Source organism: Piliocolobus tephrosceles, chromosome 2, assembly GCF_002776525.5.
Source record: "Piliocolobus tephrosceles isolate RC106 chromosome 2, ASM277652v3, whole genome shotgun sequence".
Classification (NCBI taxonomy): domain Eukaryota; kingdom Metazoa; phylum Chordata; class Mammalia; order Primates; family Cercopithecidae; genus Piliocolobus; species Piliocolobus tephrosceles.
In genome coordinates this window covers 21608616-21624030 of record NC_045435.1, presented here as the reverse complement: position 1 = coordinate 21624030, position 15415 = coordinate 21608616, and the positions used below count along the sequence as shown (strand labels likewise).

Here is a 15415-nt window from a genome sequence, read left to right as displayed (position 1 = left end):
TGCTATCATTTCTGATATATTTATAGGATAATGAACCCTGATAAACATCAAAGAAAATATTAATATTGGAATAAACTGAAGGCCAATTTCATTTAGATAAAATAATTTTGTAAAATACTGACATTACTTGAGATTTAACCAATTCATTCTTACAAATAAAATCATAACACAAAATATTAGATTTACTTGTCATTTAAGTCACGTAAATAGACAAAATGAATGAAACTTATTTTTAAAAGTAATAGGTGTTTGTTTTTCCTCTGTACTTCAATGGATATAAATACAGGCAATCGTTTTCATAATGTAGAAGTGAAGACTGATACTGTGAAATGAGAGGGTTCTAAGAATAAAACATAAAATTTTTTTGGTTTTTTTTCTTTTTTTTTTTTTTTCTGAGACAGGGTCTTGCTCTGTCACCCAGGTGGAGTGCAGTGATACAATCTGAGCTCACTGCAGCATTGACTTCCCGGGCTCAAGCCATCCTCCCACCTCAGCCTCCCAAGTAGCTAGGACTACAGGTGCTTGCCAACTACAGCTGGCAAATTGGCAAATTTTATTTATTTTTGGAGAGATGGGATCTCACTATATTGCCCAGGCTAGTCTCAAAACTCCTGGGCTCATGCAGTTCAACCACCTCAGCCTCCCAAAGTATTGGGATTACAAACATAAGCTACCACATCTGGCCAAGAAATGAAGTTTTTATAAATAAAAAGTCAAATTAAAATGATAACCACTTTGTATACATTCATACAGATTCATATGAAGAAACGTTTGGAATATAAATCCACAATGTTGTCACATGACAGAAAAAAAAATGAAAGTTAAAAACTGAAAAGAAAAAAACCTTAACACGAGACACCTACTTGAGAATAAATTACTGTATATATCACAAATTTTTGCCCGGCTTCCTAAAGTTTTGGGTTTGTCAAAGCTTAAAATGAGATCTCATAAATAAGAAAATCGACAGTTTGTTTCCATGCTTTCAACAACCTATAATATGTGTAAAAATTATCACTGCTTGTACATTTCAGTGACGCCCGATTAAAGATGAGTGTAATTTTGGTCAGGTCACTTCTCAGTACAAGTTTGTCAGTTTATGATCATTAAAAGGAAGCAAACACACATAAGCAATAAAATAAACCTGGACTTAAACCTAAAACATTACAGAAAAAATTAATGCACAATGGAACACACACTTAAATGTAATATGTAAAACAATAAAACTTTTAGGAAAAAAAAAACAGAGAAAATGTTCAGGTCCTAGAGCTAGGCAAAGAGCTCTTAGACATGGCAACAAACACATGATTCATTAAAATAAATTAATGAATAAATTGAACTTTTTAACTTCACTAAAATTTAAAAATTTTGCTCTGTGAAAGACTCTGTTTAGAAGATAGAAAGACAGGCCACAGACAGAAAGAAAATATTTGTAAACCACACATCTAACAAAGGATTTATGTGTAGAACATATAATGAATTCTCAAAACACAAAAATAGGCCGGGCTCAGTGGCTCACACCTGTAATCCCAGCATTTTGGGAGTCCGAGGCAGGCTGGTCATTTGAGGTCAGGAGTTGGAGACCACACTAGCCAACGTGGTGAAACCCCATCTCTACTAAAAATACAAAAATTAGCTGGGGCGTGGTGGCAAACACCTGTAAGCCCAGATACTAGAGAGGCTGAGGCAGGAGAATCACTTCAAATGGGGAAGCGGAGGTTGCACTGAGCTGAGATCACGCCACTGCACTCCAGCCTGGGCAAGAGGGCAAGACTCCATCTCAAAAAACAAAAACCAAAAAGTAAAAAAAGAAAAATCAAGTCGGTTAGAAAATGGGCAAAAGACATGAATAAACATTTCACCAAAGAGAACATACAAATAGAAAATAATGCTTTAAAAGATTTTTCAGTGTAATTAGGTATTAGAAAAATGCAAATTAAAAACACAATGACATAGCACTACATACCTATCTGAGTAGTTAACATAAAAACTAGTGACAGCTGGGCGCGGTGGCTCACGCCTGTAATTCCAGCACTTTAGGAGGCTGAGGAGGGCGGATCATGAGGTCAAGAGATCGAGACCACTCTGGCTAACACAGTGAAACCCCATCTCTACTAAAAATATAAAAAATTAGCCGGGCGCAGTGGCGGGCGCCTTGTAGTCCCAGCTACTCAGGAGACTGAGTCAGGAGAATGGCATGAACCCGGGAGGCGGAGCTTGCAGTGAGCAGAGATCGCACCACTGCACTTCAGACTGGGGGACAGAGTGAGACTCTGTCTCAAAAAAAAGTGACAATACCAAATACTGGCAAGGATGCAGATCAACTGCATCCAGTGGAATGCAAACTTGTACAGATACTGTAGAAAATATCTGGAGGCCCAGCGCGGTGGCTCGCGCCTGTAACTCCAACACTTCGGGGGGCCGAGGCGGGTGGATCATGAGGTCAAGAGATCGAGACCATCTTGGCCAACATGGTGAAACCCCGTCTCTACTAAAAATACAAAAATTAGCTGGGCATGGTGGTGTGTGCCTGTAGTGCCAGCTACTCGGGAGGCTGAGACAGGAGAATTGCTTGAACAAGGGAGGCAGAGGTTGCAGTGAACCGAGATCACATGACTGCACTCCAGCCTGGTGACAGAGCAAGACTCTGTCTCAAAAAAAGCAAAAAGAAAAAAAAGAAAAAGAAAATATCTGGAAATTCCTTATAAAACTAACAAATGCTTGCCACGTGACCCAGCTATCACAGCATTCCTGTGCATTTATCTCAGAGAAATAAAACCTACACATAAATATTAATATATTAGGTTTATTGTAATATTTGTAATAGCCAAAAACTGGGAACAATCCAAACGTCCTTCAACAGGTTAATAAATAAACAAACTGGATGGATGGTACACCCACACAATGGAATACTACTCAGTGACAAAAAGGAACAAACTACTGATATATGCAACATGGAGAGATCTCAAGGGAATTATGCTGAATGAAAAAAAAAAGCTACTGTCAAAAACTTATATATGATTTCATTCATAGAACACTCCCCAAATGAAAAAAATTACAGATATGCAAACCAAATCACTCACTGGTTGCCAAAAGTTAGGGATGGATGGGGGAGGGGCAATTGTGAGTATAAAGGAATAGCAGGACAGCATTCCTTTGTCGTGATGGAACAGTTCTATATCTCCAATGCAGTATCAGTTACATTAATATATACATGTGATAAAATTGTATAGAACTATGGACACACACAAAAAAGTACATGTAAAAATTGGAGAAATATAAATAAGGTCTGTAGTTTGTACCAATGTCAATTTCCTGGTTTTGATACAACCACTGCAGTTATGCAAGATATTACCAGTGGGGCAAACTTAGTGAAGGGTACCGGAGCCTTCTCTAAACTCTTTTTGCAACTTTCTGTGAGTCTGTAATTATTTCAGAATGATTTTTTTAATACAGTCTAACACGATTTACAATTGTCTAAACAATCTCCCCTATATTTTCAAATGTCCTCTGACTTTATAGGTACTTGGAACCTGCTAAAACCAACCCTTAGGTTTGATAGTACTCTTATAGCTATGTACTTCCTGTTTATATGTTGTATTTGTGAGTAGAGGTTTGCCTAATACTGCATGGGTACCATATAGTTTTTAATTAAAGGCACTTTGGAGAAGTAAAGCAAAAAGAGATCTGTTAGTTTCACTACACTCCTATCACTAGTAAGCACAACTTAAACCACAAAAATAACACTGCCAATCAAAATGGTCAAGAGGATGGAAGACTCCAAGGTGTAAGCAAAAAACAAACAGGCAAACAAAAGTGTCAGAGTATTTTAACGCAGAAAGAGAAAAGCTGAGACAAAATAATAATAAAAAGCACAGAAATGACAACCATGAAGAAGACTGATAGTTACACACATTACGCTTTAAAAAGAAAAGCACAGAAAGGTATAATGTTAAAGCCTCATAAGCTTGTGTGTAGTTAGGTAAAAAATAATTCATGCTTTACTTTAAAGACTCTGCATAAATTAATGGACATTTTAAATTTTGTTCTCCTTTCCTTTTTAATCAAATTTTCTATTTTCCAAATAACTGAAAACTGATCATTTTTTCAAGAGCTCAAGATGAAAAAAGTATTAGTAATTAACAAACCAATTTCATCTCAAAACATTCTTATATTTTTTTTTCCCGAGACGGAGTCTCGCTCTGTCGCCCAGGCTGGAATGCAGTGGCGGGATCTTGGCTCACTGCAACCTCCGCCTCCCCAGTTTAAGAGATTCTTCTTCCTCAGTCTCCTAAGTAGCTGGGACTAGAGGTGCGTGCCACCATGCCTGGCTAATTTTTGTATTTTTAGTAGAGACAGGTTTCACCACATTGGCCAGGCTGGTCTCAAACTCCTGACCTCGTGATCCACCCACCTCAGCCTCTCAAAGTGCTGGGATTACAGGCGTCAGCCACTGCGCCTGACCACATTCTTATATTTTCTAAGAATATTCATGAAAGTGAAAAAAGAAGATAGTGGAGCTAGGGCCAAGTAGCTGAAGGGACTGAATCAGCTTAAGACAGAGCAGTGAAAAGTCTCTGTATTCTCCTCGCACCCCACGCCCACCCCGCCAAAAAGAAGAACCCAGAAAAACAAAGATCAGGTCTAGCAAAGTAAAATCCATAACCAGAGGTTGGTAATACTGAGGGGTGTTACTACAGACTCCTCTCAGGGAGGGTAGGAATGCCTGGATCCAGCACAGAATGATTTCCGCAGAGATGTGATTTTAGAGGACTACAACATGGTCTGACTGCGGCTTTTCATCTTCTGCCAGATGTAGTTTCCTCTCTGGAGAAAGGAAAAGAGCCCTGGGAAGTTGTGATGGATGAGACAAAAGGATACATATCAGGAAGATGTGCGTGCACAGGAAAGCCTTGATGATCCAGGCTCACTTTCAACGCAGGATGACGATGGGACATTTCTGATCAATAACCTGGAAATGGGAAGAACTAGTTGAAGTTTACAAGAAAGCTAACATATGCTTCACTAAAGCAGACACAGTAAGCTAGCACGTGTTCCAGCTAGAAACATGGATGTGGTGCCAAGCTGTGTCCAATCATCTTCCAAGCATAAGAAAGGAGACCATATGCTAAGGGTACTATGCTAAGGATATGCTAAGGATAATATAGCAGAAAGATAAAGAAGGATGCATTTATGCTAAAGCCCAAACCACTGACCTTCACTTTTCTTCACAAGCCTCTACTTCTACAATTCACTGCTTGTGGGATATTCTGTTAATTGAAAGTATGCTGGGTTTTCTATGACATGAACCTAAATGCATAACTAATTTTATCATGTTTCTGTAACAGTGTGTTTATCTGTATTGTGTAGTTATTCATCATTAAATATAACCTGTGGCTAGGCGTTATTTATGAAAACAAAAACAGATTGATGACATTGAGTATCATGTGATATCACTGGTAAAACAAACAGTTAATTCTTTTTGCTGGGTATTTGGAAAACTTCACTTCATGCAAGAAGTACATTGGTATATTTGGTTTCTGATTATCATATTTTGAGTTGTAGAACTAGTGTATAAACCCACAGATTGTGTCTCATTAAAATTAATCATTCAATGGATCTACTAAAATACATATGAATATTCATTTGTTTTATGCATCTTATGCCAAAATCAAACATATTGAAAATAACTGCAGTCATCAAATATCAAAAAACAAGGGAGAAACAAAAGAGAAGGCAGAACATTGGATTTAAAATTTTTTCTAATTAATATGCACATATGATATGTTCAGATACCACTAGAATAATTCTTTCATTTTCATGCTTTTATGCTACTATTATATATTTTTTCTTCTTCTACATTAGTCTTATTTTCAAAGTTACTCCTGCTATTAGTAAACTCAGTATGACCATTCCTGTAACCATCCACAGTTCAGGAGGAAGAAAATCCCTGCAGCTGTTTGATGCCCACGAATATGAACACTTAGCAGTCAGATGAAAGAAGAGAAAAAGACAGAAAAGGAAGATCAAGAGAAGAGTGATTTTGAATTTCTGCAGGCTAACATTTACCTCTCTCAATAAAAGGAGCTTTGTGCTCATTATATCCCAGGACTCATCTTGCCTTCAGCTTATAGTAAACGCGCAATTGCTTTATCATTTCCTCTCTAAATTAAGGATCAAAGTTTAAACATATTCTTCTCCATCTCTATTACATTATGATTAAAATTACCACCTGCCTCACCTCATTCACACAATCACTCTTACCAAGAAAAAAAGAAGGAGCCCCCTAAAGTAAGGCACAGTTAACTAGCAAAACAAAGAGTTGTAGGGAATTTCTGGTCATAGTATTTATCTGATAATTCATTTCAGAATATAGTGTTAAAGAAGCAAACAATAAAATCTTCTGAAAATAATACTCTAGTAAGTATTTACCTTGCTATATTAGTTTGCTAATATTATCATCAAACTTATTTATTTACTGAGCATCTTTACACATATTCCTAGTCCTCAAGACACCCTACAAAGTGGATTCCATCCATCTTTTATAGATGAAGAAACAAGTTCAGAGCAGTTGATTAACTTTCCCTAGGACTCAAAACTATTTAATAGTTATGAGAGCTAAAATTTAAGCCTCATCTTGCTTTTACTTTAGAACATGGTCATTCAGCAATATTTTGTGTATACGGACACACACACACACACACACACACACACACACAGAGAGAGAGAGGGAGATATTTCTACATATGAAGAAACTAAATTTAGTCTAAATTATTCTCATCATTTACACATCAAGTTTTATAAGTTAGTTACCATAACTTAAATCATGTCAAATAAGCTACAATAGAATTGTATAATAATGAATGTAAGATGTATATTTTACAACTCTACATAATAAATTAATGAATGTAAGATGCATAACATATTTTACAACATAGAGCCCTACCTTTTGTCAAGGTACAAACAAAGCTGGGGGCATCATACTACCTGGCTTCAAAATTTATTACAAAGCTATAGTAACTGAAACAGCATGGTACTGGGATAAAAACAGACACATAGACTAATGGAACAGAATGGAGAATTCAGGTCTAAATACACACGTTTGCAACCAACTCATCTTCAACAAAGGTGCCAAGAACTTAAAATGGGGAAAAGACAGTCTATTCAATAAATGGTGCTGGGAAAACTGCATAACTATATAAAGAAGAATGAAACTAGACCCTTAATATCTCATCATACACAAAAGTCAAATCAAAATGGATTAAATAAAGACTTTAATCTAAGACCTGAAACTATGAAAATAGTAGCAGAAAACATTGGGGAAATGCTCTAGGGCATTGGTCTCTTACAAAAAGATTTCTTGTGTAAGACCTTAACATGGGCTGTCAAAGCAAAAATAGACATGAGAGTATAAATCAAGCTAAAAAGCTTCCGCACCACAAAGGAAACAATCAACAAAGTAAACAGACAACCCACAGAATAGGAGAAAATACTTGCAAACTATCAGATAAGAGATTAATAACCAGAATGTATGAAGAACTCAAGCAATCAGATAGCAAAAGAAAAAAAATCTGATTTTAAAATAGGCCAAAAATCTGAACAGACATTTCTCAAAAGAAAACATAAAAATGGTCAACAGGTATATGAAAAAATGCTCAATATCACTAATCATCACAGAAATGCAAATCAAAACCATAATGCAGTATCATCTCACCACATTCAAATGGCTTGTATCAAAAAGATAGGAAATAATAGATGCTGGTTAGGACGTGAAGAAAACGGAACGCTCATACACTATTAGTGGGAATGTAAATTACCATAGCCACTATAGAAAAAAAAAAACACAGTATAGAGGTCCCTCAAATAAGTAAATATAGAACTATGATATGATCCACCAAAGCTACTACTGGGTATACAGCCAAAAGAAATCAAATCACTATGTTGAAAAGACATCTGCACTCCCATGCTTATTGCAGCCCTAGTCACAATAGCCAAAATATGGGATTAACCTAAGTGCTTATCAATGGATGAATGGATAAAGAAAATACAGTATATATATATATATATAATGGAATATTATTCAACCATAAAAAGTAATGAAATCCTATCATTACAGCAACATGGATGGAACTGGAGACCATTATGTTAAGTGAGATAAGCCAAGTACAGAAAGGCAAGTATCACATGCTCTCATTCATACGCAGAAGCGAAAAAGGTGTTTCTCAGGAAGACAGAACGTAGATTGGAGGTTACCAGAGGCTACGAAGGAGATTGGGGAAGGGAGATAAAGGAGGAAAATATACATAAATTTGTTTATTACCACTGAACTATGGTTTAAAATGATAAAAATTATGAATTATATATGTACATTTTACCTCAATACATTTTTTTTTAATTTCTTGGGGTGGTTGCTAACATATCAAATCCAAATTGCTTCCTAATTCCAATTAGATACCAATGTGAAAATTATTTTATTTCTAACCAAGTAGAGCTCTTCACTGTAATTGTAATACTTAACATGGGCTCATAAAACCCCTTCTCCCATTCTTGCACACACAGCTACAGCTTGACATCAGATTCTCTCAAACTGACTATTCCTTCAGAGATTAAACTTTCAGTCTCTGATGAGTATGAAAGCATCTGATTAAGAAACTATTTTCTTGATTTATTCTGGTCATCTTTAGCTCTTTAATTGAGCATATATTCCCCTTCCCCAGATTGTCACATGAAACCTCTAGTAACTACTCCTGTTCTCTGTTCATCTACCTGAGTAATCCAGATTATTTTTAGCTCCAGGTGAATTGACCTTAGACTCACTGGTATGCCACAAAGGAAAAATAAAGTCAGAAGACATTCAGTCAGCCACTGGCTCGTTCAAATATTATGCTAAGTATTTACCGTGAGGCACATCCAGTTCTACAGACTGAGGACTACAACGGTGAATAAATAATACACACATAGGACCCATTCATGAGAGCAAACAATCTAGTGGAGGATACAAAGAGCAGAAAGACAACTCTATTACAGTGGGTGAGCATCCGTAGGATAGTGGTCCAAGGTGGCCGAAAAGAAGAGGGACCCCTCAACCAGCCTGGAAGCAGCTTCGAGATAGGGTGAAGTCAGAGAAAGCATACAATCTATCTCTAAGCTGTGTCCCAGAACATGTACAGGAACTATCCCAAGGTAGAAGCAAACAATGCTTAGGCAGAAGCAATAGCAGGTACGAAAGCACAGCCTCACCGAGAGTTAAACCAAAATATGTGGCATCTAAGACAGCAGAATATGATCTCACACTTTCCAGCTGATACTCAAACATTTGTTAAATGTTTCTCTTTCATGGGGTAGAGAAATTATTTTATATTAAGAAAATATTAAATACAGGAAAAGATTCACTTATTTAACCCACTCCTACTAAGCTAAAACTATCACTCTTCTGATAAAGATCACAAAAGTTTTCTAATTCTTCATCTTTCTTATCTTTTATTCAGGGATTTTTTCCAGACACCCCAATTTCTTGTGTGTGGACAAAATATGAAATGAAAATCTTCAATAGTCAAGAAAAAAGGAATGCATGTGGAAAACGGATATCGTGTTTCTAATTTATTTTACTGGTATTCTAGTACCTTTCAAGAATGGTCCCCAGAGATCCGAGCTGCCCCTCGCCCTTTACGGCCCTCTGGTTAGATGGTACTGAGAGGGAGGCTGAGAAGGTCCACAGGGACCAGATAATGCAGAATCTTGTAAGTTATGGGAAGGAGGCTGTACAGAACTCAAGAGAAATGAGGAATGGTTGAAAGGGTTTAATTAAGCAGAGTAGTACCATGATCAGATTTGTTTATTTCAAAATCCATTCTACTTACTCTGTTTTTGAATGAAGAGGAGTGGAGAAATTAGAATGGAGTGAAGATTTGGAAAAAGAACCGCTATGAAGCAGTTTCTGTAAACCATACTAGAGATGCTGGCAACCTGAACTAGGATAGCAGCAGTAGGAAGGCAGCATGGTACACACTTAAAAGAGTTAGGGGCTACAATTGACTAGACTCAGAGGTATAAGGAAAGGAGGAGAGGGGAGTAAATTTCACTCATTACGTTTTAGGTTTGAGCAGCTGGTAGAGGAAGAGCCCAGACACTGTAATTCGGTTGACAGGGACAAACCTGTTTGGAATGAAAATCTGTTAAGTTCAGTTTTATACTTGTTGATATTTGTATTTATAAAACATCAAAATGAAGATATAAATAAGTCCAAGATAAGGAGAATGATCTAGAGTGGAGACAGATGTGGGCAGCCTCAGTAGATAGATGGAATCCATGGGATGGATGAGAATGCCTAGGGAGAAAATATACAATAGAAATACATAAAGGATCCCAGGAAAGTGCCCTAAAAATCTCTTACATTAAATGGTCAAAAAGAGGCTGAGAAAATGAAAGAAAAGCAAGATCATGGCTTCAAAGAGCCAAGAAATAGTCCAACATATACAATGCTAGAGACAAAGAAGAGTAAAGAGGTATCCCTACATTATCATGAAGTTATCTGTGAACTGGTTGAGAACAGTTTTAGCAAAGAAAGATTAATCACAGGTGAAGCACTTACTTAGGCCATGTATGCTCAAGCCCATCACTTAGTTTATTCACCTGTAAAACAGGAAAAATGTCCACCCTGTCTACCTCATGGTTTTGTTACATTAACTAGGATTACAATAACAAGGATTACATTAAATATCATATCTGAAAGCGCTGTAAAAACATTAAACAGAGGGTATAAAGTAGTATCATTAACATTGTGTTGTTCTGATAGTGTTCACAAATGCCAATCCTCTGTTTCACCCACATGGCAAGCTGATGTGCACTGGCCAGTGTAACATTATCAGCAGGATGGACTCACTGCTAGGCAAAAGCTATAAGAAATAGTGCATAGTTCAACATGCTTCTCTTTGCCCTGCCACTACTTCTACAGAAGCAGGTTTCAAAACAAACCCTTCATAAGCCTAGACTTTTGAGTGACTGCCATGAGGACAGCCCTCTGGCTGACTCATGCTGACATGTAATATGGGGACAATTAAATGTTTTAAAGCACTAAGATTTTGGAATTATAACAACTAATTATAGTGTAACAAGAAGTAAATAACTAAATAAAAGGTAGAAAAATCAAGTGGAAAATGCTATTTTGGGAGGTCATCAATGAGACAACATGGAGGTAGTCAGTCAGTCATGCTAATAATGTACTAATTTTTATTTTACAGCAGAGTAACTCATTAATCTTCTATACTTGATTCAAAATTCTCACAGGTACAGAAGGTGAAAAGAACAACTAATGGAGGTGATATGGTTTGGCTGTGTCTCCACTCAGATCTCATCTTGAATTCCCACGTGTTGTGGGAGGGACCTGATGGGAGGTAACTGAATCGTGGGGGCGGGTCTTTCCCGTGCTGTCTCGTGATAGTGAGTACGTCTCACCAGACCTGATGGTTTTAAAAAAGGGAGTTTCCCTGCACAAGCTCTCTTCTCTTGTCTGCCGCCATGTGAGACATGACTTTCACCTTCTGCCACTGATTGTGAGGCATCCTCAGCCACTTGGAACTGTAAGTCCTATAAACCTCTTACTTTTGTAAATTGCACAGTTTCAGGTATGTTTTTATCAGGAGCATGAAAACAGATGAATACAGAAGGGGAAAAGGCCAAGATAAAGAAGGGAAGGAACATCTAAAACATCCTAAGGGAATATCCAAAAAAATTCAAATAAAAAGACGTCTGCTGGGGAAGGATGAGACAGTCCATCAAAGAGAAATTTCCTTCTTCATCAATATTGTTGTTTGTACCTCAAATTTTCTTCACTCCTTAGTAAGCATACTTTGCACCAAAGTGTTTGACTGGTTATGTATTTGTGTTAGGCCAAAGACACACAGTCCAAATGGATTATCAGAAATAAATGGAAAACTGGACAAGGAACTAAGACCAGATTGTATGAAGGAAAAATGTTTTATTCTTCGAGTGTTAACAATAGAAGTTACCAAATAGTAACTAGACACCAAATAGTAAATAGAAGTTACCAAATAGTAATGCCAAATTACTGTTTGATATGCCTAAATGGAACACGTGTGCTAGCAAATGGCCATTACTCAGAACCAAGGACAAAAGTAAAATCCAGATCAGAGTGAGGCATGAGGGCCCACTAGACAAGACTTTTCACCAAGCACACTGGATTCTCTTCCCTTCTTTATCTTGGCCTTTGTCCCCTTCATTAGTTTTGGCAAACCATGAAAGAAGATTATAAATGCTTCAATCCCAGTGGAGTTGGAAATAAAGTACATGAAAGAAACACTTAATAAAGAATGTTTATGTGTGTGTGTCATTTTAAAAAGAAGGAGGGAGGTGTAGATAAAACATTTCCACAACTCTTCTTTAATAAATATCTTAAGTGTCATTTTACAAAGCACACAAGTAAATTAATGTTATGTTTACAAGTACATAAAAAAAAAAAAAAACAAAAACTGACCACTACCTTTAATCACTATCCTTTTCTCTAAAGTTTTTCTATTTCTAAATCAAATCCAACCTTAAACCTATGACGATTATGTACTAAGTTTTTTTGAAAGCATATACTGTAAATTCTGAAAACAATTGCATAAGACTGCTCCCCAAATGGTTTATATAACAGCACAATCACCTGATTAAGTGAGGGACAGCTCAAGGTGATTATTCCACAAAGGGTTCATTCATTACTATATACAAGCTCAAGAATGCAACTTCATATCCCTTACAATCCCTACAGCAGTGTTTTATTTATAGCACTTCCTCAATCAACACTTGCTGATTTGAATGCATTTAATACCTGAAAATCCTAGGACACAAACAAATTGCTGGGCTTTTTTTAAACTCCAAATCAACCCATTTTCATTACTCTCAACGCTCCTTCATGCCAGTTAACTAGATGGATGTTCTCCATCACTTGAAAAGTTGGCCATGTATATTCTATTGCCAGGATAGTTTCCATTCTGCAGTCTCTCCTAAAAGGGGAGAAACTGTTAAATCAAAATGGGGTAACCTCACAAGTATAACTATTACAACTTGTACAATAGCTCTTTTACTTAAAACAACAACAACAACAAAGACCTGTACCTTTTTGGTGGAACTTATTAACAGAATCATTAGCCCAGTAACTAAACTGGTATGGTACACAATGGTAGAAGACAAGCTAAAACGACATTGGCCTGTAAAAGTTTTACTCTCCTGACCTTTCTCCCTCTTCAAGATGGCAAAGGCAAACAGGAACAAATGTTGATGTACATTGAAGTTATCAATGTTAGTCCAAGGGGAGAAAAAATTGATCAATGTAGGTGTAATCTTCCCCTAAATGAGGAATATTAGCAAGGAAAGAATTAGTGCAAGGATATAGTGTCTGCCTGAAGGAATCCTGTTAGATATAAAATCACAAAATTTGCTATGAAATAAACTAGAAAGTTTTAAATGCGTAATTACACGTGCCAGGAGTTATGCCCACGTTACTCCACGGGCCCACGCTAGTGCGTGCCTAAGTCAGAAAACCTGCAGTGGCGTTGAGTCACTCCCCAGCAGCACTAGGGGAATTAAGTGTTGGAGCCAAAGCACGTACCCTATGGCGCAAGACCGCTCATTAGAACAGAAGGGAAAGGGGATGAGGAAAGAAGTTTCTTCAACGCCCGCTCCGGGGGCCGGAGCTGTCAACCTGCCACTACGGAAGCCACAGAACCCGGTTACCCGCGTCACCCGAGCCCCGCCCGTTCAGGTTCCTCCCCGCCTGGGGCGGGGTCGGCGCTCCAGGGCCGAGGGGCGGCCCGCGTACCGAACCGGCTCGTGGGAGGCGGGCTGCCCGTCTAAGTGGGGGTGGTGGGAGTCCGGCGGTACCTGCGCTGGAAGTCCACGGCGTAGGGCTTCAAGTACGGGTCGACCTCCAGGAGTCTGGCCAGTTCGGGCACGTCAGCCAGGGCGGCATTGAGCGCCGCCTCCGAGTCCTCGGCCCGAGCCGCGGGAGTCACCGGAGCCGCCATTTTCCACCGCAGTCCAAGTAGCCGAGGCCCGAGAGGGTCGAGTGGGGCCTGAGCGGGCACTGGAGCTCGAGCTGGGACGTGGCGGCTAGGGCGGAGCCGGAGGGCGCCTAGGCGTGTCGAGGCGAGCCGAGGCGAGCCGCGGCCGTCCCAGGCCCTTTATAGCCGGGGCGGAAGGCCTCCTGCCCTTTCTCCCCCCGCCAGCGGGGAGGAGCGGATCCCGGGGTGATGCCTGGACGCACGTCCCGAGCGGGTAGGAGGCACCGAGGCCTCTCCGCCCACTCACGCTGCTGGCACCTGGAGGCCGCAGGGACCTGCCTTTTCCTCCCGTTAACGGTTTTCCCTGCCGGGGGAGGTCATTCTAGGAGGTGGGTCCTGAGCTGACTTCGCTAGCCTTGGCCTTCCTCACCCTGACCTGTTCTTGGCTCCGGAATAGATTCCGCTGTTAAGTACCCACTTAAACACCCACTGACAGCGCCCCCTTCAAATTGGACATACGGGGTGTTTTTTGGAAGCGACCTTACTTCTCAAAGTTCTGGGACGTTTGAGGGGCAGTATTTCAAACATATATATAAATTCACAGAGAGGTGAACAGTCAAGTGTAGCTAGAGTACTACTGCCGAAAATGTTAATACCACTTACAACCAGGGCTCTCCTAAGCTTGCCAGGTCACGTGAGTTTAAAATTAAGACACAGAATGCTGGAATACCATTGTAATTCTGCTGTTCTGGTACTATTTTCTGCGTTGCCAACAGCTAAGAATTATAACCATGGGAAGAACTTTTCTCATTCTCCCTAAGGCCAAAAAGGAAAGGGCATTTGCCTGTGTTTGTAATTGTTACAAGGTTTTCAACGATTAAACTATCTTTGATAACACAAATGATATCGTTGAATTGGAACTCCATTCTGCCACTTACAGTGATAAGGCAAGAAACCGCTCTTCCTCCTGGTTTGGGAAGCTCCCACTTGGAAGTCCCTTCTTCTATTGCCATTAACTGACTGGCTTCTATTTCAATAGTTGGTTTTTAAGAATACAGAATCGGACACCAAGAGAAATGGACCCACCAACCCCGGAGGGTCCAAGCTGCTTTACACCTAGAAACTGGAGAGGATTGAGGATATTTTTCTCGTTAAAACCTAGGACTGGAGGATCCTAGGGGATATGGAGGAGAAACAGTATTAATCAGCTTTGGGCCTTGAATTTTAAAATATTTCAAAGGAAAGTTTTTCTAAGGGGTTTAATAGACTTGAAAGATAAGTGGATATGTAGACAGACCTCAATGTGAGAAAGTGAAGGACTTGAGCGACTTTAAGGTGTGCCTTCTTTTCCATAAAGATGACAAAAAGCATGCAGATATTTGTAAAATATAAAGCACTAAAAAAGGAAGAAAATTTAA

The 15415-nt window shown here is 38.9% G+C and overlaps 1 protein-coding gene across 1 annotated transcript in view; it reads right to left on the bottom strand.

Annotated features, from left to right (window-relative positions):
* The window catches only part of GBE1 (1,4-alpha-glucan branching enzyme 1), a 269487-nt gene extending 254806 nt beyond the window's left edge, over nucleotides 1-14681 (bottom strand). The window contains exon 1 of the mRNA XM_023216072.1: nucleotides 13879-14681. Coding sequence (XP_023071840.1) covers nucleotides 13879-14021 — 143 coding nt within the window. The 5' untranslated portion in view covers nucleotides 14022-14681. The remainder of the gene's footprint in view (nucleotides 1-13878) is intronic.
* Between the last annotated feature and the right edge of the window lie 734 nt (nucleotides 14682-15415).